The sequence below is a fragment of the Citrus sinensis genome, chromosome 8 (genome assembly GCF_022201045.2).
Source record: "Citrus sinensis cultivar Valencia sweet orange chromosome 8, DVS_A1.0, whole genome shotgun sequence".
NCBI lineage: Eukaryota > Viridiplantae > Streptophyta > Magnoliopsida > Sapindales > Rutaceae > Citrus > Citrus sinensis.
The window spans coordinates 2,467,763-2,491,558 of NC_068563.1; the positions used below are offsets into that span (position 1 = coordinate 2,467,763).

General features: G+C 34.6%; 4 protein-coding genes across 5 annotated transcripts; 1 reads left to right on the forward strand and 3 right to left on the reverse strand.

Annotated features, from left to right (window-relative positions):
- The first annotated feature begins 1,494 nt into the window (after window positions 1–1,494).
- Window positions 1,495–7,795, forward strand: LOC102624815 (uncharacterized). Its single transcript, XM_006486914.4, has 11 exons — window positions 1,495–1,926; window positions 2,831–3,002; window positions 3,501–3,979; window positions 4,457–4,678; window positions 4,790–5,116; window positions 5,217–5,570; window positions 5,666–5,746; window positions 5,832–5,915; window positions 5,999–6,382; window positions 6,912–7,043; window positions 7,246–7,795. Exons 1-11 carry the CDS (start codon window positions 1,597–1,599, stop codon window positions 7,411–7,413), a joined length of 2,733 nt encoding a protein of 910 aa, XP_006486977.2. The 5' UTR covers window positions 1,495–1,596; the 3' UTR covers window positions 7,414–7,795.
- Window positions 7,796–7,965: 170 nt separating this feature from the next.
- LOC102625096 (F-box protein At3g07870) lies at window positions 7,966–10,024 on the reverse strand. The gene is made up of 2 exons (XM_006486915.4): window positions 8,503–10,024; window positions 7,966–8,215 (listed from the first exon to the last, which is right to left on the reverse strand). The coding sequence occupies exons 1-2, from the start codon at window positions 9,955–9,957 to the stop codon at window positions 8,147–8,149; spliced, it is 1,524 nt and encodes a 507-aa protein (XP_006486978.2). The 5' UTR covers window positions 9,958–10,024; the 3' UTR covers window positions 7,966–8,146.
- Window positions 10,025–13,034: 3,010 nt separating this feature from the next.
- On the reverse strand, window positions 13,035–15,353 carry LOC102625383 (F-box/kelch-repeat protein At3g23880-like). The gene is made up of 2 exons (XM_006486916.4): window positions 13,744–15,353; window positions 13,035–13,445 (listed from the first exon to the last, which is right to left on the reverse strand). Exon 1 carries the CDS (start codon window positions 15,125–15,127, stop codon window positions 13,805–13,807), a length of 1,323 nt encoding a protein of 440 aa, XP_006486979.2. The 5' UTR covers window positions 15,128–15,353; the 3' UTR covers window positions 13,035–13,445; window positions 13,744–13,804.
- Window positions 15,354–19,266: 3,913 nt separating this feature from the next.
- Window positions 19,267–22,936, reverse strand: LOC102625656 (protein RTF1 homolog). 2 transcript variants are annotated; one of them, XM_006486918.4, is made up of 2 exons: window positions 22,715–22,936; window positions 19,267–21,593 (listed from the first exon to the last, which is right to left on the reverse strand). In XM_006486918.4, exon 2 carries the CDS (start codon window positions 21,551–21,553, stop codon window positions 19,622–19,624), a length of 1,932 nt encoding a protein of 643 aa, XP_006486981.2. In that variant the 5' UTR covers window positions 21,554–21,593; window positions 22,715–22,936; the 3' UTR covers window positions 19,267–19,621. The 2 variants fall into 2 exon arrangements, with proteins under 2 accessions (XP_006486981.2, XP_006486980.2); XM_006486917.4 differs by having other exon boundaries at window positions 19,267–21,598.
- Window positions 22,937–23,796: the final 860 nt, after the last annotated feature.

Genomic DNA, 23,796 nt, shown 5'->3' on the forward strand with positions numbered 1-23,796 from the left:
CGGCACTCCGTTAGGCCTTCGCTATCTTTAAGTCTTGTTGCAAGATCATAGCTTGGTTTTCATATTGTTGTTGAGGCGATCATTCCTACTAGTTGCATTTACAATATTTGCCATGATTAGGCAAGTGTGGGCCGAAATAAAAAACACATGTTTTAAAGCCATTGTTATTTTTTGTTATTTTATGTTGTGTTTATGTTTACGTGGGATATTATATTTTTTGTTGCTATTTATAAATTAAGGTGAGGCAGAGGAGAAGAGTGATTAAAAATGTTTATAAATTATTGCTTAATTTATGATCAAGAATGTTTCAATTAGAGAAGATAATGGGTTTTTTGATGAATTGTTACATATTGATTGTGTAATAACAGTCAAATTAATTATGAGAAGATGAAAAATCAAATCAGAAAGAAAATTTCTCTATTTATTAGATAATAAAGAATATACAGAGTTGAGAAATGATGATGCCACATCATCTCTTGTAGTCTCAGCTTTATATATATATATAGATAGATAGATTAGTTAATTCATTTTTTATAGATAAATTAATTAATATAAAGAATTTTTTTGTAAAGATATTATTATAAAAAATATTTCGAGGTATTTTTTAAATTATAAAGACTAAGGGGATATTTATTTTTTTTATTTAATGATTTAATTGACTTAATTTTAATCAGTTAAGTTATTAAGTCTGTTTTTTTCAAGTTAATAAGAATTTTCAGTCATTAAATCATTAAGTTATTAAGCTATTTTTTTTAGCTTTTTTTATAGTCTAAAAAGTCTAAATGATATCAATAAAATATATTCTCCAAAATATCCCTATCTAGTTAATTAATTTTCATCCTTACCTAAATAAAATTTAATAATTAGCATTATTACCCATCTCTATATAACTTATGATAATATATAGTGGTAGACTATTATTATTTTTAACCTTTTATGTTCTTCAAATTAAAATTATTTATCTTCATAATTTTTATAAATTTTTTTATATGAAAAGATCATTAAACTATGATAAAATTGATTAACATATATAATATAGAGTATTGGAGAGTTGTATTCAATTGAATGTGATTTATATTATGATAATTTATTGTCTTATTTATATTCATCTATAATTTATTATTTGTTTAACATCTATAATTTATAAGGGCATAAATATAAAAATATTAGTTTTTAGATTTTTTTTAAGTTAAAAAAATAACTTAATATTTATTTTTAACGATTAAGATAAAAAAATAAATATATCATTCAGATTCAGACATTCAGTTCTACTGAGAATTTAGAATAATTTAAGTTTATTTAGATTTCAAATAAAAAAAGAAACGTCACCTAAATAAATATTTAAATCAAGCTAGAGAGATCAAATGAATGTTTATCCATTTAATAATTTAAGAATTAGAAATAATTTGTAATAATTAAAACTATTAAGGTCCGATCCTATTATTAAAATTGTCTACGGATCAACCCGAAACGACACCGACTCGTTAGCTCAATTACTAACGAAGTACCGAAAAACGAAAAGAAAAGAATTTGTGTTATATCGTCAGCTTACTTGCTTCATATTTCGCCGCCATCACCTGCACTAGCACGAACAGAATGGTGGAGCAGAAGAGAAAAGCTGCTGAGTCAGCAGACTCAACGAAACACAAAATGAAACACAGCAAGAAACCGAAAAGGCAAAGCAAAAAGCTCGACGGCGGCGGCGAGAAGAAGAAGAGGAAAGGACCGCGCTTGCCTAATTCGCTGCGAAAAGAAATCGACCGCTTAAACACAAATTCTTTGAACGGAAGCGACGAAGATATTGGTTCTGACGAGGCGCGTGATTTTTATGAGTACGAGGAACCGTTGCCTCAGGAAGAGTCGAGGAAGAACCGCCGGTTTGATCCGGTCGAAAATTACGAGTACGAGCTTCCGGAGAAGTTTGAGGTTTGTGATAATGCGATTCATTTGCATGAATTATTTTTAATTTTAGCTATGTTTTTTGGGTGCTTCTTGTTGTATTATTGTGGTTGATGAACTTTGATTTGGCCAGTTTTTGTTGAACTTTTGAATTAGATAACAAATTTCTTTGTGGAAAAACTTAGTTTTGAAGTTAGAGTTTGATGGAAGCTTGTTGAAATATTACTCTAATTGGTTATTTAGGTGAACGGTATGATTTAAGGAGTATGTGATCTGAACATTATCAGGTCTAAATAACGGCATTTATTTAAAATTTTGAGCCATGAACTATATGAACACTGAATTCGAGTGCATTGACATGAAATTCTTTACACCAAGGGTTGGAAATTTTTTATCATTTATTGACTCATCGTGCCCGGCATTGCTAGTCTAAATACAGACGTCTGGGAAGATAAGGACTTGTATATGAATATTTACTATCTACATTAATCGGACAAGTAATGTTTGACCTTGAACTCTGCAGCTAGGAAAATATGGATTTGGTTAGGTTCTGTGAATGAAAGTGTGAGCTGATAATGGATGTTATTGGTTGAAGTTGGAACTACAAGTTTCTTAAGGAGGGTTGGTCATGCTAAAAGCTTGTGTAGGCTATAGGTGTTAAGGAAAAAAAGAAAAAAATCACATAGAAAAAATTTCAGCAGAAAGTCCACACTTTCTCGACCAGTTTGCTGTAATAAATCAATAATAGTGGTGACTCAAAACTATACATTCCTCCTGCTTTATCAGTTTTACATTTTGGAGGTAGCTGTCTTACATTTCTCAGTGGGCCACACTTTCACCTCATGGTTTTTTTCCTCTATTGCAGATTAACGCTTGGCTATTTTGGTTCATGTTTCCAAAATTAGGAATCTGATTTTGTTTGCATTTGTAGGATGAGAATGTGCTGTCAGATGATGAGGATGACAATAATGATATTGAAAATAATTGTGGGAGAAGGGGAATTTCAAAGCAGGTTGGTGATGAGTTTCAAGATGGTGACAACGATGAAAGGCACTTGAGGATGTTGCAAGGGGTTACTGGAATGCCAAGCGAATTTTTTGAAGGTATCACTAGTAGAACTGTCTTCAGTAGATAAGTTTAGTGTTCAAATCTTTGAAATTCAAATAGTTAAGAATTCAGTTGCGTGGATTTTGATTCAGTAATTTAATCAATAAATTATCAAGCTTCTTTGTGATATAAAAGTGGACAATATCCATAAAAAAGAACCCTCTGGATTCCTCAGGTTTGTGTAGTCGTGGTAACCACTTCAAAACCTATAGATGTGCAACATAGCAATTCTTTGGGCAATCTCTCTCCATGTTTTGTTTTCAATTTTAGATGGAAATTGTATATATGTGTAGGCAATGTTTGTACTCCTGAATCAGACAGAACCAAATTTTGGGGAAGTCACTGTAAATACATCATTTAGTCAGAAATATTGCTGACATAGTTATTCCAGAGGAAATCTGCCCATCTAGGCCGTGATTTTTTTGAGCTGATTAGAAGCTATTTAGCCACTTCTTGTTGTAGTATGACTCACCTCAAATTTATATCCATTTCAGGCAAGAAGAAAAAGAAGAATGTAGTTATATCCGAGGCATACCCAGAGTCTGAATTTAATCCTACTCGGGATGTTTTGGATGGCAATGGTCAGATTTCCATTGATGATCTTTTGGAACCTCTTCAAGGAAAATCTGGATACAGTAAACTTAGAAAGAGGATGCATCAGATGCGTAAAAAGTCGACATCTGTCCTAGCTCCGCTTCCAAAACCAGAACAAGAAAAATTGGAGCGGAAGGTAGTGTATGAACAATCAAAGAAAGATATTACCAAGTGGGAGCCTTTAGTCAAGATGAACAGGGAGGCACCTTCTATTTATTTCGATGAAGATACAAACTTGGGATTTTCAACCGTAGGGGCCATTGCTGCTGGATTTGAACCTAGAACTGAGTTTGAGAAGAAAATGGCGTCATTAGTCAATGACGACAAGGTTAAGGAAGCTCATAAGCAAGATGGTTCAAAGCTTCTTGAATTAAACAAGGTGAGGAGATTCTATGCATTGTTTGTTCATTGAATTCGGGTTTGATTCACAACTCAATTTAAAGGTAATAGCTAATATTTTATGTCATTAACCAACTATTATCCTACAAAAGGTTAGATATGGCAGAGAGTATTTTTCTCATGATAAAGTTAATATTCAGAAAGTCACTGTACGATGATATGATCAAAACCAACTTCTCTTAAGCAGTAGAAAATTTGATGTCAGCTAGGTTCCTATACAGTTGTGCTTTTTTATTTTATTTTACATGTGCATATTCTGGAGTTGCTATGTGACACAGTAGACATCAGCTTGATCTTTCAAATTCTTATGCTGTGGCTCTTTTTAGATGAATTTATAGGTTTGTGGTGTATTCTATTGGGAAAAAAATATATGTGCTGTTGCATTAAATCTTTAGGCTTAATTTCTTTAGTTATACTGGTTTGTTGAGTGTCTCTTGTTCTTATCTATGCTCGGCAGATTTCTGTTGAAGATTATTTGGAAGAGCGGAATCATGTAGCTAAAATGCGCAGCCTTCTTTTTCGTCATGAGATGAAGAGAAAACGCATCAAGAAGATCAAATCAAAAACATATCATCGTCTGCTGAAGAAAGATAGGCTGAAAGCAGCATCTGTGGAAATGTTGATGGATCCTGAAGCAGCAAAAGAAGACGCGAGGAAGCAAGAATTTAAACGAGCAGAGGTGATTGGAAGTCTCCATTGATTATTACAAGCATCCCCTGTCCTAAGAAGTATTGTCTTTCAGATTTTAAAAGTAATTTTTTTTTTGGTTCTTTTATCTATATTGATGCAGGAACGCATGACTCTAAAGCACAAAAACAGTTCAAGGTGGGCAAAGCGCATTTTAAAGCGTGGTCTGGATGCCCAAGATGAAGGTACTCGAGCAGCTATAACTGAACAACTCCAACAACATGCACTTTTGACTAGAAAAATGAAATCTATGAAGGATAGCAGCAGCAGTGATGATAGTAGTGATGAGGATGATGTTGACGAAAATTCTGCGGGTTCTGACCAGGACAGGGCATCCAAGTTGTATGCAACAGCAAAAGAGAAGACACTTAAAGTGTTAGCAGAAGATGATGAAGTGCCTGAATCTGGAGTGCTTTCTTTACCTTTTATGGTGAATCACTGTTATATTTTACTTATGACTGCAGATTCATGAACCTATTAATTTTCTTTATTTGTTTAATTTTAATTTTTCTTCATAATTTTTAATGTAGGTACGCGGGATGAAAAAAAGAAAAGAAGAAGCAATTCAAGAAGCTAATGCTGCTCTTCAAGAGTATGAGTCATCATTGAAAAAGTTGGAGGGTACAGGTGGGGAAGAAAATTTAAAAGAAGGCGCTGCAAGTGGTAGGAGGGTCTTTGGTCCAGTTAAAAGGGAGGTTTTGGTACCAAGTAAAAAGATTGAAACAGATAATTACTATGGTAACAGTGATAGTGAAGGTGACCTGGAAGCTGAAGCAAATATGGATGCTGGAAATGGTACTAATAATGATGTGCAGAAGAATGTTAAAACTGATTCATTCACTCTTCATGTAGATCATGAGAGTCATCCGGATTCTGTGTTTAAGGTAATGGATTTCTTGTTTCCAGCTTTCAGTGGAGTTTTTACCTCAAATGTGTTTTTTTTTTTTCTAACACAAGTAATGTGTTTTGAAATTCACAGAGCTTTGAAGATGTTGTTAGGGACCCAGGTCCGAAGACATCATATGATGTTGCTATTTTTGCATCAGGCACATGGAAAAAGGTTTAATTTCCCTTCTTACTATAGCTTCTTCTATATTGGTGATCGGGCGTTCAACGCTAATTGTTACTAGGTATATAATGAGCAGATGAAAAGCGGAAATGATGTGGATGCCAACAATGAGAAGTCTATGAAGGTTGTTGAACCTGCATTGAATGATCAAGGTTTAGAGGTAGTTCCCTTCTGGTCTTTTCTTTTGCTCTACAGTTACGTGATTATTCGTGGCTTACAATTTCTTGCCTGTTAATGGTCTAGGAAACTGCAAGGGAAGTGGATGAGGAAAGTGAGACTGATAGTGAAGGACAGATGGTAGATGGGATTTTATCGTCTGCTCCTAAAGCATCATACAAACTTCCTTCCCAAGAAGAGCTTATACGCCTTGCTTTTGCCGGGGATGATGTGGAGGAAGATTTTGAGGAGGATAAGGAAAAGGTTCTGAACGAGGAGAATCCTGTACCTGAAAAACCTAATTTAATCCCTGGTTGGGGACAATGGACAGATGTGCAGCGAAAGAAAGGTGTACCTTCATGGATGTTGGATGAGCATGAAAATGCCAAGAAGATGAGGGAAGAAGCTCTTAAGAAGAGAAAGGATGCACATCTCAAACATGTCATTATTTCTGAGAAGTTGGATAAAAAGGTTTGTCCTCTTTATATGATAATTTATAACATACAAGAAACTACTCTTGTTACCCCTCCATTTGGTGTTTAGACTTCTTCTTGCAGTTAGTCATGTAAGGTAATATGATAAACAGAAGCATGGTTGACAACTGTTGGAAGAAAAAAACTTGAAGTTAAATTATGTTGCTAGACTATTTATGTTGTGGTGGCCATTACCGTGTTGTGCCCATGTCGTGCCCAAGTACGGCATGCCCCATTGGCAGAAAAACTTGGCCTGGCACGGCTGATTGATGGGCTGTGCTTTTTAATTGATGTTTATAAATAGATAAAACTTTTTTAAAAAAATTAAAGAATGATTACAAAAAAAATGATAAATATAAAAATAACATAGTTGAAGTTCGAGTAAAAATCTGTATGTTAGATTTACTTTTGCTAGCCTTAGGAATTGTGTTGTGCACTTAAGTCACATTTGCCACATGCTTAATTATCGTCTGCTTTACTACACTTTCTTTTGGTTAACATGTCTTTGTATTTTGTTGACTTGGCAGGCTGAAAAGCTGCATACAAAAACTCTGCCTTACCCTTTCACGTCTAAGGAGGTTTTTGAGCAGAGCATTCGTGTCCCTGTTGGACCCGAATTCAATCCAGCAACAGCTGTCGGAGCTCTTACTCGGCCAGATGTGAGTGCCTTATAAAAACCACCGCATCAAGTTTTTAATTCTCTTTTGTCTTAAGAAAAGGAACATATGAACCGACTTGTGGTTCCTTGTCCCTGCAACCTTACTTTGGAAGAGGGGAATATAGTTTTATTACCGTTTAAGATGTTAATACTAGCATATATTGCTCATTTTTCATTTCTGACGTTCAATATGATCTTTGCAGGTGAAGAAGAAATCTGGTATCATTATAAAACCGATCAAATTTGAGGAAGTGAACCCTCATGAAAAAACTGAGGACCACAAAGGAAGTGGAAAGAAACACAAGAACAGTAGGAATAAAGGCAACAGTGGCAAGAGAACAGGAACAAGGCCAGTGGTGGTAAAATCATGAAGAAGAGGAAGAAGGCGGTGACCAAAACCTAACAATGCTGTTGTATGCTGAAATTTTGTTTCCTGTTTTTGAAAAAAGAGGGAACCAAAAGAAGAATGCATGTAATCGTCGCAGTCAGAAGTGAGCCTATAAAGGCATGTTTGAGCCACGTGCAGATTCTGGCAACAGGCAATATGTGGGAGGTTTCACTCCAGTTTTGTTCGGATATAAATATATTTTTTGTAATCTTTTATTCTTCTTGTTCCTTGAAGTTCCTGTCATTAGTCAAATGCAGTGCATAGAACCTGGTAGTCGATTAATTGGTTGTTTTTGAACCATTATATTGTATGGGAAAAGCATAACAATAATCCATTTATGGAATGAACGAGTGATTGAAAAGTAAGATGCTTTTATAGAGAATAATTGCAGTAAAACAATTATGCAGTTCAAATGGAAACTGGTTAAAAAGTTGGGGCTGAAAAAATGGTCAAATGCAAAAAGTACAAGGACAAGGCTAATTCTGGCTACTCGAAAGTGTAGAGGGCACCGTACAAGCTGCACAAACTGGCAAAATTAGATCAACAAAAACTTAATTTCTGCCGGGTTATAATTGTACAACACATTCCTTCTGGATTATACAAGGCTGGATACATCTTTCAAACCAGGTAATAGGTCAAAATGAACCTATCTCTGTTCTTAGATAAAATTATGCAAGCGAAAATTGAAAATACAAAAGAGAAAATAGATTATTATACTATTCCATTCTCCCCAACGCGAAATGCCTGTGATAGGCGAACATTAGTCCCAGGTCCAGCCATAAACCCTGATAAAAGGACTCAATTCTTTAGAAATATTGACATATGGTCACCTTAACAGAACAAGTGGTAATAGATAAAAAGAGCAATGACATAGATAATTGGCTTGCTCAATGCTACTGATATTTTTAAGTATTTACCAACTATAATAATGCATTGTCCTCTTAAACAGATTGCATAGCAGAGGCAATTTTTACAATATAGATATATAGTATTATGTCAAAACAGGGGATTTAAGAAAAAGGGCAATAACTCAAAAATAAAAGAAGGATAAGTGAAGATCAAGTTGTCTTGCCTGCTCTTCCTCTTCTTCTTCAATGATTTCTTTACCCTTTTCAGTCATCTTCACTCCACTAGTTCCAGCGCCAAGAGCCCGTTCGTAAGAACTGGTCCCAAAACCAAGTGCCTGTTTGTAAGAACTGGTCCCAAAACCAGGCGCCCATTCGTAAGAACTAGTCCTAACACCAAGTGTCGGTCTAGAAGTAGTTGCACCAGAATAAGTAGACATTGTCGGAACCCCATTAACTTTCTTATATATAATAAGACACTCCATGAAGGCATCCATGTAAAAAGACCATGGTTCCCCACGAACATTCATATTCCTGCTTCTTCGACCACCCTTAGGATTAATTGCAGACAACTTGCCCTTCTCAACTGTCCCTACTAGAACTTCTCCATTTCTCCTAAGCCCTAATATCTTCCCCAAACCTAAATGAGAATGAACATCATACAGCTTTGTCCAAGACTCTGCCACACCATGCTCATTCATCACCCAAATGCAACATCTATAAAAAAATTGCACATAAGTATTTGCATTTGTATGATAATGTATCAAAGCAAGTGATTCATTGATCAGTCCAACAGAAATCTTCTGCCTTTCTCCGACTCCTAATTCATTTGCTTCTCTCATTACATTATCCGGCAGCTTAAATTCCTTAAATACTTCATCATTCAAGTCAAACACAGCGATAATCAATTGTGAAACTAATCTTTCATCACTTCCTTCATAATATCCAATCCAATGCAATGCCCCATTCACACAGACATGCGCTGAATCCTGTTTGATAACATAAGACGGCGCAGACTCAGTAATGTTCTCCCACTCTCCTGTACCTAGAGTGAAAACATCAACAACTTCGATAACCCTTTTTGAACCTTCACAAGTATTCTCCAACCGATACACAATTCTCACAACCTTATAGTCATTACTCTTGGGATCAAACCCAAATCCGAAACAAGACAGGAAAGCTTCCTCACCATTAAACTTTATAGAAGGGCCATAGCCGCGTCTGGCATACGGCTGAAGAATTCTACCCACTGGGGGCTCAATTGGAAATGGTTTAAAAGAGTATCCAACAGAAGGGTTCCAAAAAAGTATTGACTCTGGAGATCTTCCAGCTTTGGAAATCTCAAGCAAACACACTAACCCACAACAGAAACCAATAATCATGTAATTGGAAAGTCCATGATCAAATGGCAATTCCAATTCTTCAAACTTCTGACCAAATGACTTATCATCACTGTGTAAAGTGAAAATTTCCTTGCGTTGTTTTGAATCATAGTGACTTAGAAGTAAGCGCTTGTTATTTTTGTTGTTATTGAAGGACAGCTTATTGTAATTGGAAAGGAAATTAGAGTCGCTGATTATAGAGCACCAGACTTTGCATACACACCTGCAATCTAAAACGGTTTTTGCCGGTAGCTTGAAGAAGATGTTTGCAAGAACTTCGTCCGGTAAGTAATCTGACATTTCCGTAACTATTTTCTTCTTCTGCTTCCTCTGCTTTTTCCTTTGTTTCGTATGTAAAAGACTGAGACTCCTGAAAATGCTTATGTATGCTGAACGACGTGCTTACGTATGCTGACCTTTCAAAGCTTTTACTAGATTTTACTAAATGGGTTATGAGATTACATAAATACCCCTGAAGCAGCTAAAAAAATTAACACAAATACACAATTGTTCAAAATATGGGTTATTTCCCATTATTTCTAAATTTTCTACCTTTTTCTAATGTCTTTTAGGTTATTTTTCACACTCTAGGCATTCTACACCTTTTCTAAATTGATTAACTGTAGGCATTCCACACTTTTTTCTAAATTGACTACATCTTGTATATATGGGTCAATTTCATAATCATTTAATATTTCCAGCTATTACTTTCTATCTATTCTTCTTTAATTTTGGATTTTTTTTTCTTGTAATTATTGAATCTCTAAATGATTTGATTATGTCTATTTATGTATATGTTTTGGCTTGATTTTAGTTTAGCCCAAAATACTATGATAACTTCTCAGTAGGGGGTGATTTTCTAATAAAAATGGAGACTGAACTAAAAGTAGTTTTTTTAAGACAATGACGATTGAGACGAACCTAAAATCACCAAAAATAACTATTAGAGACTTTGCCAGTGGTGGCCGGTGATGGCACTCCGACGGTCAAGTCAGTAAAAAGTAAAAGAAGGTGATGTGTTTCACAGAAACCTTAGAATAAGAGAAAGTTAAGTGAGTTTGTGAATGAATTCACTTGTCTTCTTAGTGAAACCAACCTAATCTTTTAAAATGGAGTACCTCTAAGGGCATCTTTATTTCTTTTTGGACACATGACGACCACTATTAGTGATTTCCCTCTTCATGTAGGGTTCTTGAGTAATTTGGCCCCTTTTGTGGAGGCCTTTTAGCATGCTTAGGTTGGAGAGTTGTCCTTTTGAATGAGCCAATGGACTGAGGAGCACGTGATTTCATTGAAAATGGTGCAGTTTTCTTTGTGGTCCCCTTTCTTTAATTATGAGTTTGGCAACTTATAGGGAGGTATTTTAGAGACAACTCAGGTGGGGACCCTACTAAAATGATGTGATTTGGTGCTATTGTCATGACTATCATTGTTCTATGGTCCTGTATAGACACATGACAACTTATATATATTTTGTAGGAGGTATTTTTCTATCACTGTTAGACAATTTGAATGGTTGATGCTAGTTCTTTAAGATCTTCTCATTTTGTCCTCTCTTCTCAATTTCTCATTCATCCTTTATCACAATCCTGAATCACATTTCCTATGTGCCATGTCCTTGATACCTGTAGTCTATATTTTACCACCAATAGTATGTGTGACTAGCTTCTGGTACTTCTAGCCTATTATTGATAATAATATAGCATAATAATTAATTCCTTTAGGTTTTTTAGTTTAAAACTAATTAATTAATTCATTATATATCAAAATTCAATTTCTTTTTTTTTAGTATATTTTCTACTGATTTTCTTAAGTTTTCAATTAAGAGAAAACTTAAGAGTTCGAGAAATTAGACAAAATAAAAAAAAATTAATCAACTCTATTAACTTTCATGTTGTAAAGGACTAAACTCAAATTAAACTAACGGGAATTTTTCTTTTTTTTGTTAAGATTTTATAGTTAAAGAGGGAATTGTTTTTAAAAAAATTATTGTCTAGTTAGTTTAGGCATTGAAGGGGTCAAAGATTGAACTTGCAAAAGTGAGGTGCGAGGTACTGAAGAGTGAAGAAATTGTTTGGTCTTCCGGACTCCAATATACAGGGGTAATTACGTCTTCTTGGTCGTAAAATTCGGACGGTCAGTTTGTGAGTGCTGACCGCTACTGTACTTAGGATATTTTTGTAATTTTCAAACTGTAAGGGATTTTTTTTTTTAAAAAAAAAAAATAGAGTCACTTGTTTGTTTGTAAACCGATCATAATTTGCCCAAGTCTTCGTCAGTCAACTCTGTTGTCAGGTTCTGCTTTACAGGTAAGCGTCCTTATCCTTTTTTCGGGTCAAAATTAAGTATAATATACGAGTATTATTCCGCAATGATAAAACAGAAGTAGGACGGCAAACGGTGGGTAAAACGGCGCCGTTTTTTGTCCTTATTATGTTACCGTTTTATTTTGAAATCATTTTTCAAGGTTAGCATTTGCTAACTTTTCAGAAAAAAAAGGAAAGGATACTGTATATAATTGTATATTCCAACTATTTTCGTAGTTAAGGTTAAATATTTACATAGAATGGTTCCAGGAAAAAAAAAAATTGAAATTGTGGGTATCAATTGATTTAGTTGATAATTTTTTTCTTTTATAGGGAATAAAAAAGGATTGGGCTTTGAAATGGTTCATATAAGTACAAAGGAGACTAGGTTGTTATAATATCACTTACAATAAAATAAAAAAAATTACAATAGAGACTCGGCTTTGGATTTTTGGGTTAGGAAGGTCTGTTGGACTTTAGAGGCTTCTAGGGTTGGTTGTAGGAGGATATATATATATATATATATATATATATATATATATATATATATATATATATATATATATATATATATATATATATTAATATTAATTTTTGGTCTTAAATTGGTAATTTAATTTTTCTTTTTAATAATGTCTAAAAAAAGAACTTTATTGTAATAGGGTAATATTATAAAAATAAGTTAAAATGAACAAAAGGTAATTGTAAGGATGTCAATAATTTAATGGTAGGGATACTTTGAGGTATTTTAAAAAATGTAGGAACTAAACAGACACTAATCTAAAAATATAAGGATTAAACCAGCTTTTACCCGATTTTAAATTATGAATGGAGGTAAAAGAAAAAAGAAAAACACGAACTCTACTGTATTTTTTTTATTTTATTTTATTGAATTAGAGTTCACATTTTTTTAATCTTTCAATCATGTTTGAACAACTTTTAAAATACAGATATTTTCACGCAAGCACGAGTCACGCTACAATACTATATATCTATCTACAAATGGCCAGAGAGAGTCAATAGTCCAAGTCTAGCACAAATGTATCCTAATGAAGCATAGAAAAGGACAACAAGATCAAACAAAATTATTACACTAAGTTTTTTAAGTTGTATGCATAACTCATTAACTCTACACACAAATTAATTTAATAATGTTCTATCATTGTCACATGTCCTACATTTTCAAAATAATACAAGAACATAGAAAAATGTAGGACATAGCACGTCATCAGTTGGAAAATATCAAACGAGTACAGTACTTCACAACGATAGTATTAATTGAATATACACATAAATACCATTGATCAGAGCCAAATCTGACTACTTGAAGAGTAAACAAGGCCTCATCCAATTAGTTCAACACAAATCTATAAACAAAATATACGGATAAAAGAACAGGGAAAATAGATTATTCTAGTACTTTGCATAAATCATCACCGGTTTGTGCTTGTCATTTGCCGATCATTGATTCTAGCCACCACCCTGGGATCAAAAAAGAATCAATCCTTAAAAGATATAGACATATATTCAGGTCAATAAAACAATCAGTCGAAAACAAAAAGAGCAATGATGAAAATAATTGTATCACTCATAACTGATGTCATTTCTAACATATATGGAACCTATAACGATTCGTTCATCCTCTTAAACAAACCACATAGCGGACGCAATTATTCACTACATATATATACACTCGTTGTTTTGTCAAAACAGGGGATTTGAGAAGAATGGCAATAACTTGACAACTAAATGAAGCATAAGTGAGATCAAGTTGTCTTACCTTTCTGTACAATAAGAAATGAACCACCTTGCCTTGTCTTCTTCTTCTTTCCCCTTTCCAGTTACCCTCTGCTTGTCCCAACGCAAAGTGCCTGTGTGGAAGTAGTTGCGGCAGAATTTGTAGACATTGTTGGAACCCCATTAACTTTCTTGTATATAACTAGACACTCCATGAAAGTTTCTGTGTAAAAAGACGAATGAGCACCATGAATGTTCAGATTCTTGGTTGGACGATGGCCAATAAAGTTCAGATTCTCGGCTGGGCGACTGCCAAGATTCACGGAACACAACTCCCAGTTTTGCGCTGCCACTACAAGGATATCCCCATTTCTCCTAATCCCTAATATCTTCCCCACACCTGCAACGAAATGAATATTAAAAAGCCTTGCCCAAGACTCCATTGCACCGTACTCATTCATCACCCATACAGTACATCCATAGAAAATACTCATATCATTCCTCGAATTTGAATGATAATGCAGTAAAGCAAGTGAGTTCCTGACCACTCCAATCGAAATCTTCTGCCTGTCATCATGTCCAACTCCAATAGCTTCTTTCATCATCTCACTCGGCAATTTAATCTCCTTAAACACCTCATCATGCAAGTCAAACACCGCAATAATCAATCGCGAAACTAATCTTTCCACATGACTTGCATCATAATATCCAATCCAATGAATTGCTCCATTCACATAGGCAGTCGCAGAACTTTCTTTGATGACATAAGGCGGCGCAGAAGCAGTAATGTTGTGCCACTCCCCTGTGCTCAGAGCAAAAACATCAACAATTTCGATAACCCTTTTAGAATCTAAACAATCATACACAATTCTCACAACCTTATAGTCAAAACTCCTAGGATCAAACCCAAATGCAAAGCAAGAGACAATAGGTTTCCCCTCCGAAGACCTAACATAAGGACCGTTAGCAGAGTAAGGTCGATAAATTTTACTCACTGGGGGCTCAATTGGGAATGTTTTGAAAGAGTACCCAACAGAAGGGTTCCAAATAAGTATTGATTCCGGCAAATTTTCAGCCTTGGAACTCTCAAGAAAACACACTAACCCACAACTAAAACCAATAAGCAAATAATTGGAAAGCCCGTGATCAAATGGGAATTCAAATTCTTCAAAATGCTCAGCAAATGACTCATCATCATCGTGTAATGTCATAATTTCTTCTCTTTTACGAGTATCATCATAGCGACTTAGAATTAAGCGGGTGTTATATTTGTTATTGAAGGAGAGGCGGTTGTAATCACAAAGGAAACTAGAGTTGCTGATCACAGAGCGCCAAAATTTGCATACGCACCTGCAATCTAACACCGTTTTGGCGGGCAGTCTGAAGAAGATGTCGGCAAGAACATCCGCTGGTAAGCAATCTGACATTTTCTTTTCTTAATTCCCTTCTTCTGCTTCTGCTGCTTCTTGATTTTATTGAACACTGTGACTTTTAGTTGAAACTGAGCTACGCAAGGTGCAAAGACTTGCAATAGGTGACTTTGTCAAGCGTCGCAAGATTATGCCAAGTTTTCTTATGAGGTTACTTAAATATTCTGTACAGTCATCTACTACTTAAATATCCTGTACAGTTATCCACTTCTTAATTTTTTTTTTCTTTTGGGTTTTTGTGACGTTTAAATCAATTTAGATGCAAATCCTAATAAACTATCAAAACACTGCTGACATATGGAAATGAAAGTAGGTGTACTCGACATGTTTTCAAAGGAGACACTCACCGGATGTGTACATAATATATTTAAATTCTATTAGAGATATTGTTATTTTAAGTTCTTCTCTATTACTAGAGTTGATTTGATTTTGTATTGATATATCTCAATAATAGCTATTAATCTGTGTACGATAATGATTTGTGTGTAACTGAAAATGAATTTAATTTTAAGGTCATGTCGACTTTAAGATATTGAGAAAATTTTGAAATTATACAAAAATGATTTAACATAATCGGAACATATTTTTTCTATTTTTTTTTTTAATTTATTGTGAGAGAACCAAAAAGCAAAAATTATGGGTAGGGTAATTTTTGGATACCTCCCCTGAGGTTTACTCTTGCTACACTTAGAGAGAATGTATGCATATATTGACACATAGCACCCCTGATAGTGTATTAGTGTTAAAGTGCCGTTTGCCCTGTTGATGAAAGTACAATAATGCCCTCACTGCACAGTACAATAACTGATAATACTTGCAGCAATGCAGAGTTGCAGACTTGACAATGCTTCTTGGCTTGCATTGCAGAGTTGCAGAGCATTTGTTGTTTTTTGGCACCAAATGCATATGAGTAGTGGAATCGTTGCAATCATTGCCGATGAGAAGAAGTAGAGATGACCCCCTCAGATTTTTTTTAATTGAAAGTAGATTGGGTTTCTTTGTTCAATGATTATATAAAAAACTGAATAGTTAATTTACAAATGAAGTGAAGAGCAGTGTTTGCTTTTAAAAACCAAGATGACCTTGTCAGTTTGTTTTCTGAAATTAACATGACGCTTCCTCTTCAGATAATTGAAGCGTGGGAGAAAAAAGGCAAATGCCTACATAGATATAGATTTAACAAACATGGTGTTTCCTTGTTATTCTGACTTCAGTGCTTTTGCAACTGCAACTTGAGACCGAAAGATTTGGTGGGTATGTTGGATCTCTCTTCTATTTTCTTGTCAGTTAATGGTGGTTTATGTTTTCTTTTGGAGAGTGAGGTGTTTTTATTTCATGCATGACGAGACTTGTTCAAAAGCACTTTTTTTTTTGTTAAAAAAGATGTGATTTTTTTCAACAAAAAAGACTCAAGATATGAATTTTTTTCAGTCTTTAATAACTATTGTAGCACTTTAACTATGAGAGAGGAAAAGGGTTGTTGAGTTTGTGAGAAATTACAACTCTTCAACGCTTGAGTTGGAGTTCAAAAAACTTCATAAGGGTTTTGCTCACTAGCATAAATGCTCTTTTTTTTTTTTTTTTGGTCTGTATAGAGTTTCTTGGGAGCTGCTTTTTTCTTTGTTGCTTGCCTTTGTTCTTCTCTATATAAACTGTAACCCAGCATGGGAGAGGGAAAAAAATATTTTGTCTGTGTGTGTGTGTGTGTGTGTTTTTTTTTTTAATTTCTAGTTATGTATGTGTTTGGAAACAAAAGATTTCTTTTCTATTCCTGCAGCAACTGATTCTAAGTTCAATATCTATTTGTAATTATTTTTCCAGATTTAGGAAACAAGTTCATACTGGCTGTCTTCTTGCAATGATTGCAGCTTTGTCTTTGTATATATCCTTTTATAGATAAGAAGAAAATGGAAATAAATAGAGAGAAAATATGACCGGCTTTACTATGCCGATGAGAAGAAGTGGAGATGACTCCCTCAGATTCAACTGTGTTCCATGTTTTGTGTAGCAGTTGGTTACTGTGCATACTGGTTAGTTTAATCAGTCAACAACTTCTTAACGATTTAAAAAATTCAAAATTTGTAATTACGTTGCCCTACCCCTAATTTACGACATCTCACTATAAATTCGGATTAATCACATAAATTTTTGTCTTTTTGGAAATAATTATGCAATTTCAAGATTTTGAGGGATAAATAATTTTTTTTTTTTTTTTCAAATCTAGATCTAGCTTCTAAGCTCTAAGCCTGTCACTTCCAATTATACGTGGAGAAACCAAATAGCTCAAGTCAACCTAGTTGTCTGTTCTGCTCTTGGTAACCAATCAGTAATGATTCTGTCTGGCGCGTCACGTGGTTAAAGACGTAACGAATGAAATTACGGTCTACGGACAGCTTTTTTCTCTCCCCATTCATACTCTCCTGCTTGCAACTTGCAGCAATTGTCAATAATTGATGTCGCGCATGTTTTCTTTCTTTCTTTATTTTAAACTATCCACGGTCAACTTATTTATTTTATTTAAAAAAATATATACAATTTTTTTTTTCAACACGTCACCTTAAATTTATTTTTATTGTATTCATCTACTTTCATTTGATCTTCGTTAATAAATTTAACAGAAGATTAATAAAATGATATTTTATCCTTTAAAATTATAATTTAACTCAAAATAAATAAAAATTAGAGATAAATTGACTGAATTTAAAAATTTTCAAGCAATCGAGTTAAACGCAAAGGCATATGCTAGAAATTAGAAAAAAAATAGTGTTTGTTGCTTGTTAAATTTAAAAAATTTGTATTAATTTTTTTGGAGAAAAATAGTGTTTGTTACTTGCTAGATTTAGAAAATTTGTATTTATTTTTTCTCTTTCAATTGAGTTAAACAACATCAATTTTTTTTCTTTTTCTTTTTAATTTTCAAATCACGTTAAATGACATTGTTTTACTCTTTCTTTAAAAAAAATAATATAACATAATTTTAGGTATTAGAATGAAATATTCATTTTATCTCTCTGACGTCAGTAACTTTCTAACAACAGTTAGACGGAAGTGGGTAAGTGCAATAAAAAATAAATTTCAGGTGGCACACAAAAAAAAAATATTTGTGTATTTTTAAAAAAATAAAATAAATATGTGGATGGTGAATAATTTCTCTCATTTTTTTAATCGTAGATCACAGCAAAATTTTATTTTCTTTGATAACATAAGGCGGCGCAGACTCCGTAATGCTCACCCACTCTCCTTTACTTAAGAGCAAGAACATCGACAGCCCATTTAGAAAAAGTACTCTCCAATCGATACACAATTCTCACAATCTTACAGTCATTAGTATTGGCCAATCGGGGACATACCCAAATCCGAAAATGGAAACAATAACTTCCCCTTGAGAAAATTGAATAGATAATAATTGATCAACTAATATATATTCTGAGGTAATTTAAAAACAAAAAGAATATATGTATATCTATGTTCACAAAAAATTAATGTATATTCTTTTTTGTTTATATTTTATTTTTTGAGGTTATATTGATGATTTAATTTTTTATTAATGTAGAAAGAAGAAATATTATTGCAAGAGGAAAACGTTGAAAAAGTAAGTAAAAAGAATAAAAAATAACGACAAGGGTGTTAATAATTTAACGGCATAAATTTTTTGAGATATTTTAAAAACTAAAGAGACTAAACAAATATTAACATAAAAAATATAAAAATTAAATAAATTTTTACCTGTAATTAATTTATTAAATGAATCACTAGATTAATTTTTAGTTTGATGAAGATCATAATATAGAAACTAAATAAATTAAATAGACAAAATGATAAAATCAATAAAAGTAAGCGGGCCAATGTCGAGGATCATAATGAATAAATCATCAAAATTAAATGGGTTATAGTGGGGCATAAATTTGTAAAATTTCAGTTAATTCCTTGGAGCAAATAGAAATGCATTTTCAAGATGCGAGGGAATGACGAGGAGGTGAGATTGGAATTGGGAGATCATGAGCGTCACGTGTGCATAGACAGAAGCGAGTTGGTGGCATTCTTGATTGCTAAACCATAGAAAATTCATATAGTAGAAATAGGCAATTTGGAGTGCTTTACTTCTTAAACTTGTCATCACTAGAAACTTATTCACATATACTGCAAAGCCCAAATGGATTTCATTGTAAAATATTGTTCTATAGATCATTGCTGCCATGGTATAGTCATACAAACAGAGAGAGGGGGTAAAAAAAAAAAAAAGACAACTAAAACTTGCTTATGATGATATAGAAGTATAAAACTGATATTAAGATGTCCATCACTCGCTCTCAAAAAAGGGAAAAAAGAAGAAAAAGAAAAAAACATGTCCATCACTTTCATTTTGCTTGGATCAATAAACAGAACAAAAGCTACACCTTCACTTCCAGTCACTTCTTTATAAGTTTCTTTGTAAACTTTTTCAGTCCAAAGGTTATCTGTTCAAATATGGCTTGATTGCCACAACAGATTTCAAAGTAGCCCTCTTCTTCTCTTATAATCACCAACTGTCAAGGTCAAAGCATGCCTCCTCCCATCATTCTCCGGGACTTGGCATCCAACGGTTGCTTCTATCCTCTGCTTCCTTGCCATGAATCCTGCCAGCACCCCCTGAGGTCCACCAAACTTCTTAAGTGCATTCAAGGAAATATCAAGCTCAAAATCATGCAACATATTTGATTCTGTTCCTAGATCAAGAGGAGCATTTGTGTCAACCAACTTCCCTGCACCAGCTGCAGCTTCCAAGGCCGCCTCTGTGGCTGCCATGCCAACCTCTCCTGTAGCACCCTCCTCCCCATTTGCACCTCCTGGTACACCATTCTTATCACCATTTGCCTCAGCAGTCACCTCTTCACCAGGCTTAGAGATATAGTAATTCCTTGACCTAGTCCACCTCCTTGAAAATGGATCATATCCAGCCTCCCCTGCTTTCAAGCTTGTATTTACTCGTTTCAGTTCTGAGGCATTTTTGAAGTTCTCAACTCTGTTCTTTCTGTTCATCTCAGCAAGTCTAATAGCTTTGGCATCTTTTACCTTTGAATCCCGGGATGCCTCGAGTTCCTGCAGTCTTTTCTTGATCCTCTCCATATCTACATCATCATGCCTACTTTGTGCAACTTCCAACTCCCTCCTCAGCCGGTCCTTCTCAGCAGCGACATTTAATGGCCTTGATGAGGCAGATTTTTTTTCTTGCAACATCTGCTTTACAGTGGCTGCCGAATAGACAAAAGTGTTGATTTTTTGTATCGACTCCTTTTTCTCCAACACATCCTGTTTGCTTGGCATCCGGCCACCATTTCGCTCCACCTCTCTAAGCCATTGCTTAAACTCCTCCTCAAGTGGTGGGGAGTCTGAAACCATAGCCATCTGCCACCTGGCAGCTGAGCTTTCATTGCCCCAAGTGACATTCAGATACTTACATGTTGTCCTGTTCTCTAGTTTGTATGACCGGTCTGGCTCTGTGGCATCAACATTTCGGACCATGCAAAGCCTGTAGATAGGGCCATTCTTTGACCTCCCAATTCCAACCCTCACAAAGCAACCCACAATCAACTCTTCAAAGAATGGCTCCATGAACCATTTAGCAAGTTTTGACCTCCTGATGGTAATTTCCTTTATGTCATCATAAGTTGGTCTGCCTGAGCCAGGTGCCCCGTCATCGTCACTGTCAGCCATCCCACCATCCCCAGTTGACCCTTCATCGTCACTATGAGACCTACTTTCACTCTCACTCTGACTGGAGCTACTCAGACCTGCAGGAGTAAATGCTTTTCGCTTGACTGGTGAAAGAACCCTGCTGCCAGAACCACCTCTAGATGCATCCCTCAATCTACGGTGAGCCTCCGGGTCCTGCTGTTTCAACCGTTTTGCTCTTAGCTCATTCAATGCATCATCCTTGGCAGCTGCCCTGTCAGCAGATCTAGCTGCAAGACGTGCACTACGAGATGATGGAAGAGGTGGAGTCTCTTTTGTAGATCGGGTGGACCTCTCCTCCCGCCTTGATCTAAACTTGTCCCTTAAGTTCTTATCAACTTTCTTATCATCTCGTTCGAATATCATCATCTCTCTTTCAAGTTCAGTCATCTGTCCATGGTTGTCATCATCAGACTCATTGCTGCTATCACCTTCATGTTCTGAAGCACCACCATCATAATCACCTTCTTCCTGGCTACCCTGGTCATCGTCTCTTTCAGCAGGATCCAGCCTCTTCTTCAAAGGAACTTGAGATCCAGAGGGTTTCCTGCTACCATACCCACGATTATCATCAGAATCATCATCCCTTGAGTCACTTCCAGAGTAGGAACCCTCACGTCGCCTTTTAGAGGAAGATGCAGAGTGCCGGTTTCTTCCAGCGGAATTGGTTCTTCCGGCTGCCTCCAGGAGTAGATTTTCTAAGTCTGCCATAGTCCACTTGTGCAGCCTTTGCGCTGTGGTAATATGTACTCTATCCTGAATAAAAATAACAATTAATCAACAGCTTCAATGGCCAATCCCAAATCAAAGATGAATATGCACTTGAGATCATCAAATGAAACAAAAAAACACAAAGGAGGGGAAAAAAATTAAGCTTTGTGAAAAAAATTAAGCTTTCACCAACATTATATATCTTAAAATTCAATCTATTCGTATTTTAGAAAATGAAAATCTAGGTGCATAGACGCCATGCCACTCCCTATACTTCTCAACCTACATATTCATTGTAGAATCCCAACGTACAGTACATAAAAGAGATATGATGCAAGATAAGCAAGCTAATAAATCAGCCAGGATCCCCAGAGAAAAGCGGCTACAGAGATGAGAAAGGGGAGAGGAGAAGGGAAGACGCACAAGCCAAACGAAGTATATTCCCATCAAAAACCAAAGTTGGAGGTATATATCCCAATATGGCAATCATCAAAGCCATCATTAATGCCCAAGTGGCGGTTCCCAAGTCCAATAACAACTTCCTAGAATGTCCGATTATCGGACACACATTTGTTGACACTGCCTCCTTAAGGCAGTCATCTACTACTGACAAAACACCACATTAATTCAACCAAGAGATTAAACACAAAACGACATGATGAATCCACGTGTTTACATCTCATACAATTCCTAAGTTCTAAAACGATAATATCCAACCAATTAAAGCCGAAAACAAACTTTATAATCGCATAAAACTGTACACATTAAAAGAGATGCCACATGCGTACTAGAATTAGGTCTAATGTGGGAAATAAATAAAAAATCACCATTTATTCCTCTATGATTCCAGTATCCAGACCTCTGGGGTTAAAAATATGAATTAAAGATTAAATCTTCAGCTGGATAAATCAATGTTCAACTTATCAGTTTCTTATATTATCATTCACTATCATGAATAACATAACAATTTCATTGAGATTAAAACCTAATTAAAACCTTAATAAAAATTAGATTTTTTTTACCAAAAATTTCTAGTAATTTAGGTTATGGTAACTGATAAAAATGTATGAACATTTGCAAGACTTGAAACAATCATTAAAAAAAACGATGGAAAATAATTAAAAATTGTTGGGTAACTAAGATGAAAGAAGAAAAATTCACCTTGAAACCCTAGATCAATTGAATAGACAATCCATCGATCTCAAATCGTGAAGCTTAACAAGGATGGAGCCTCAGAGAGCAAGGTTCTAAATGGTGGTTCAGTGGCTGGGGGACGCCGTGAGCAAAGAGAGAGCGAGAGCAGCAACGGGATTTTTCTATTTTTTTAATTGAGAATGCATGCAACCGGAATTATTTGAAATTTGGATTGGATTTGGCTTTAGTTAAAATTTTCCTTTCATATATATATATATATATATTGTTTTGAAAATCAATATAAAAAAATTCTTAAGATAGCGACACGGGTGGTGTTCGGGGCCCAAGAACAACCCCAGATCTGGGCTTTGATTCTGACCCTAGACCCCGTCTAAACAAATTTCAAATTTTGGGCCCATGCTCAACTTGATTGGGCCAGAAATCGATGGGGATTTGCCTACCCTCGAGACTTAGGCCAGCCTGAGCGTACATGTCCACCTCTGTTCAAATCCCTACTCAACCTATTTTTTAACCGAGTTCACATTAACTATTAGTATTTCGGTAACACGAAGCAATACATATAAGTTAGATTTTGTGTACTATTTTACTCTTAAGATAGAAAATTAGGAAAATGTTGTGTCAATAGTAACAAGATAGTAAGAAGATAGAAACAACATTATTATAGTATGAACAGTGGTAGTATGGACAGTACCCATAGGGTGCGTTTGACACAATATATTGTATTATGCTGTATTGCATTATTTTAATGCTTGTGTATTGTATTATATTATATTGCATTAACATTGTATTATAATAATGTTGTACAATGTTTGGTGTTACACTGTACTGTATTAATTTTTTTTGTGATTAACTTAAATTATGTATTTAGAAAATAAAATTTATTAGTACTTAGAAAAATATAAAATATAGAAGTCTTAAATTTTAGAAATTTAACATTATTTTTAGTATAAATATTAAAAAAAATTTTCATAAAGATTGAAGCTTATAGCCTTATAATCAACAACATAACATTTATTTTAAATTAATATTATTTAAATTTTTTCATATATAAATATTTTTATTAGTTATATTAAATTTTTCTATATTAA

Coding starts and splice junctions, on each gene's coding strand:
- LOC102624815 (XM_006486914.4), top strand. CDS start 1,597: ATGGTGGAGCAGAAGAGAAAAGCTGCTGAGTCAGCAGACTCAACGAAA. Junction 3,003..3,500: donor GCCAAGCGAATTTTTTGAAG/GTATCACTAGTA, acceptor TATCCATTTCAG/GCAAGAAGAAAAAGAAGAAT. Junction 7,044..7,245: donor GAGCTCTTACTCGGCCAGAT/GTGAGTGCCTTA, acceptor TGATCTTTGCAG/GTGAAGAAGAAATCTGGTAT.
- LOC102625096 (XM_006486915.4), bottom strand. CDS start 9,957: ATGTCAGATTACTTACCGGACGAAGTTCTTGCAAACATCTTCTTCAAG. Junction 8,216..8,502: donor AAGAAGAAGAGGAAGAGCAG/GCAAGACAACTT, acceptor TCCTTTTATCAG/GGTTTATGGCTGGACCTGGG.
- LOC102625383 (XM_006486916.4), bottom strand. CDS start 15,127: ATGTCAGATTGCTTACCAGCGGATGTTCTTGCCGACATCTTCTTCAGA.
- LOC102625656 (XM_006486918.4), bottom strand. CDS start 21,553: ATGGCAGACTTAGAAAATCTACTCCTGGAGGCAGCCGGAAGAACCAAT.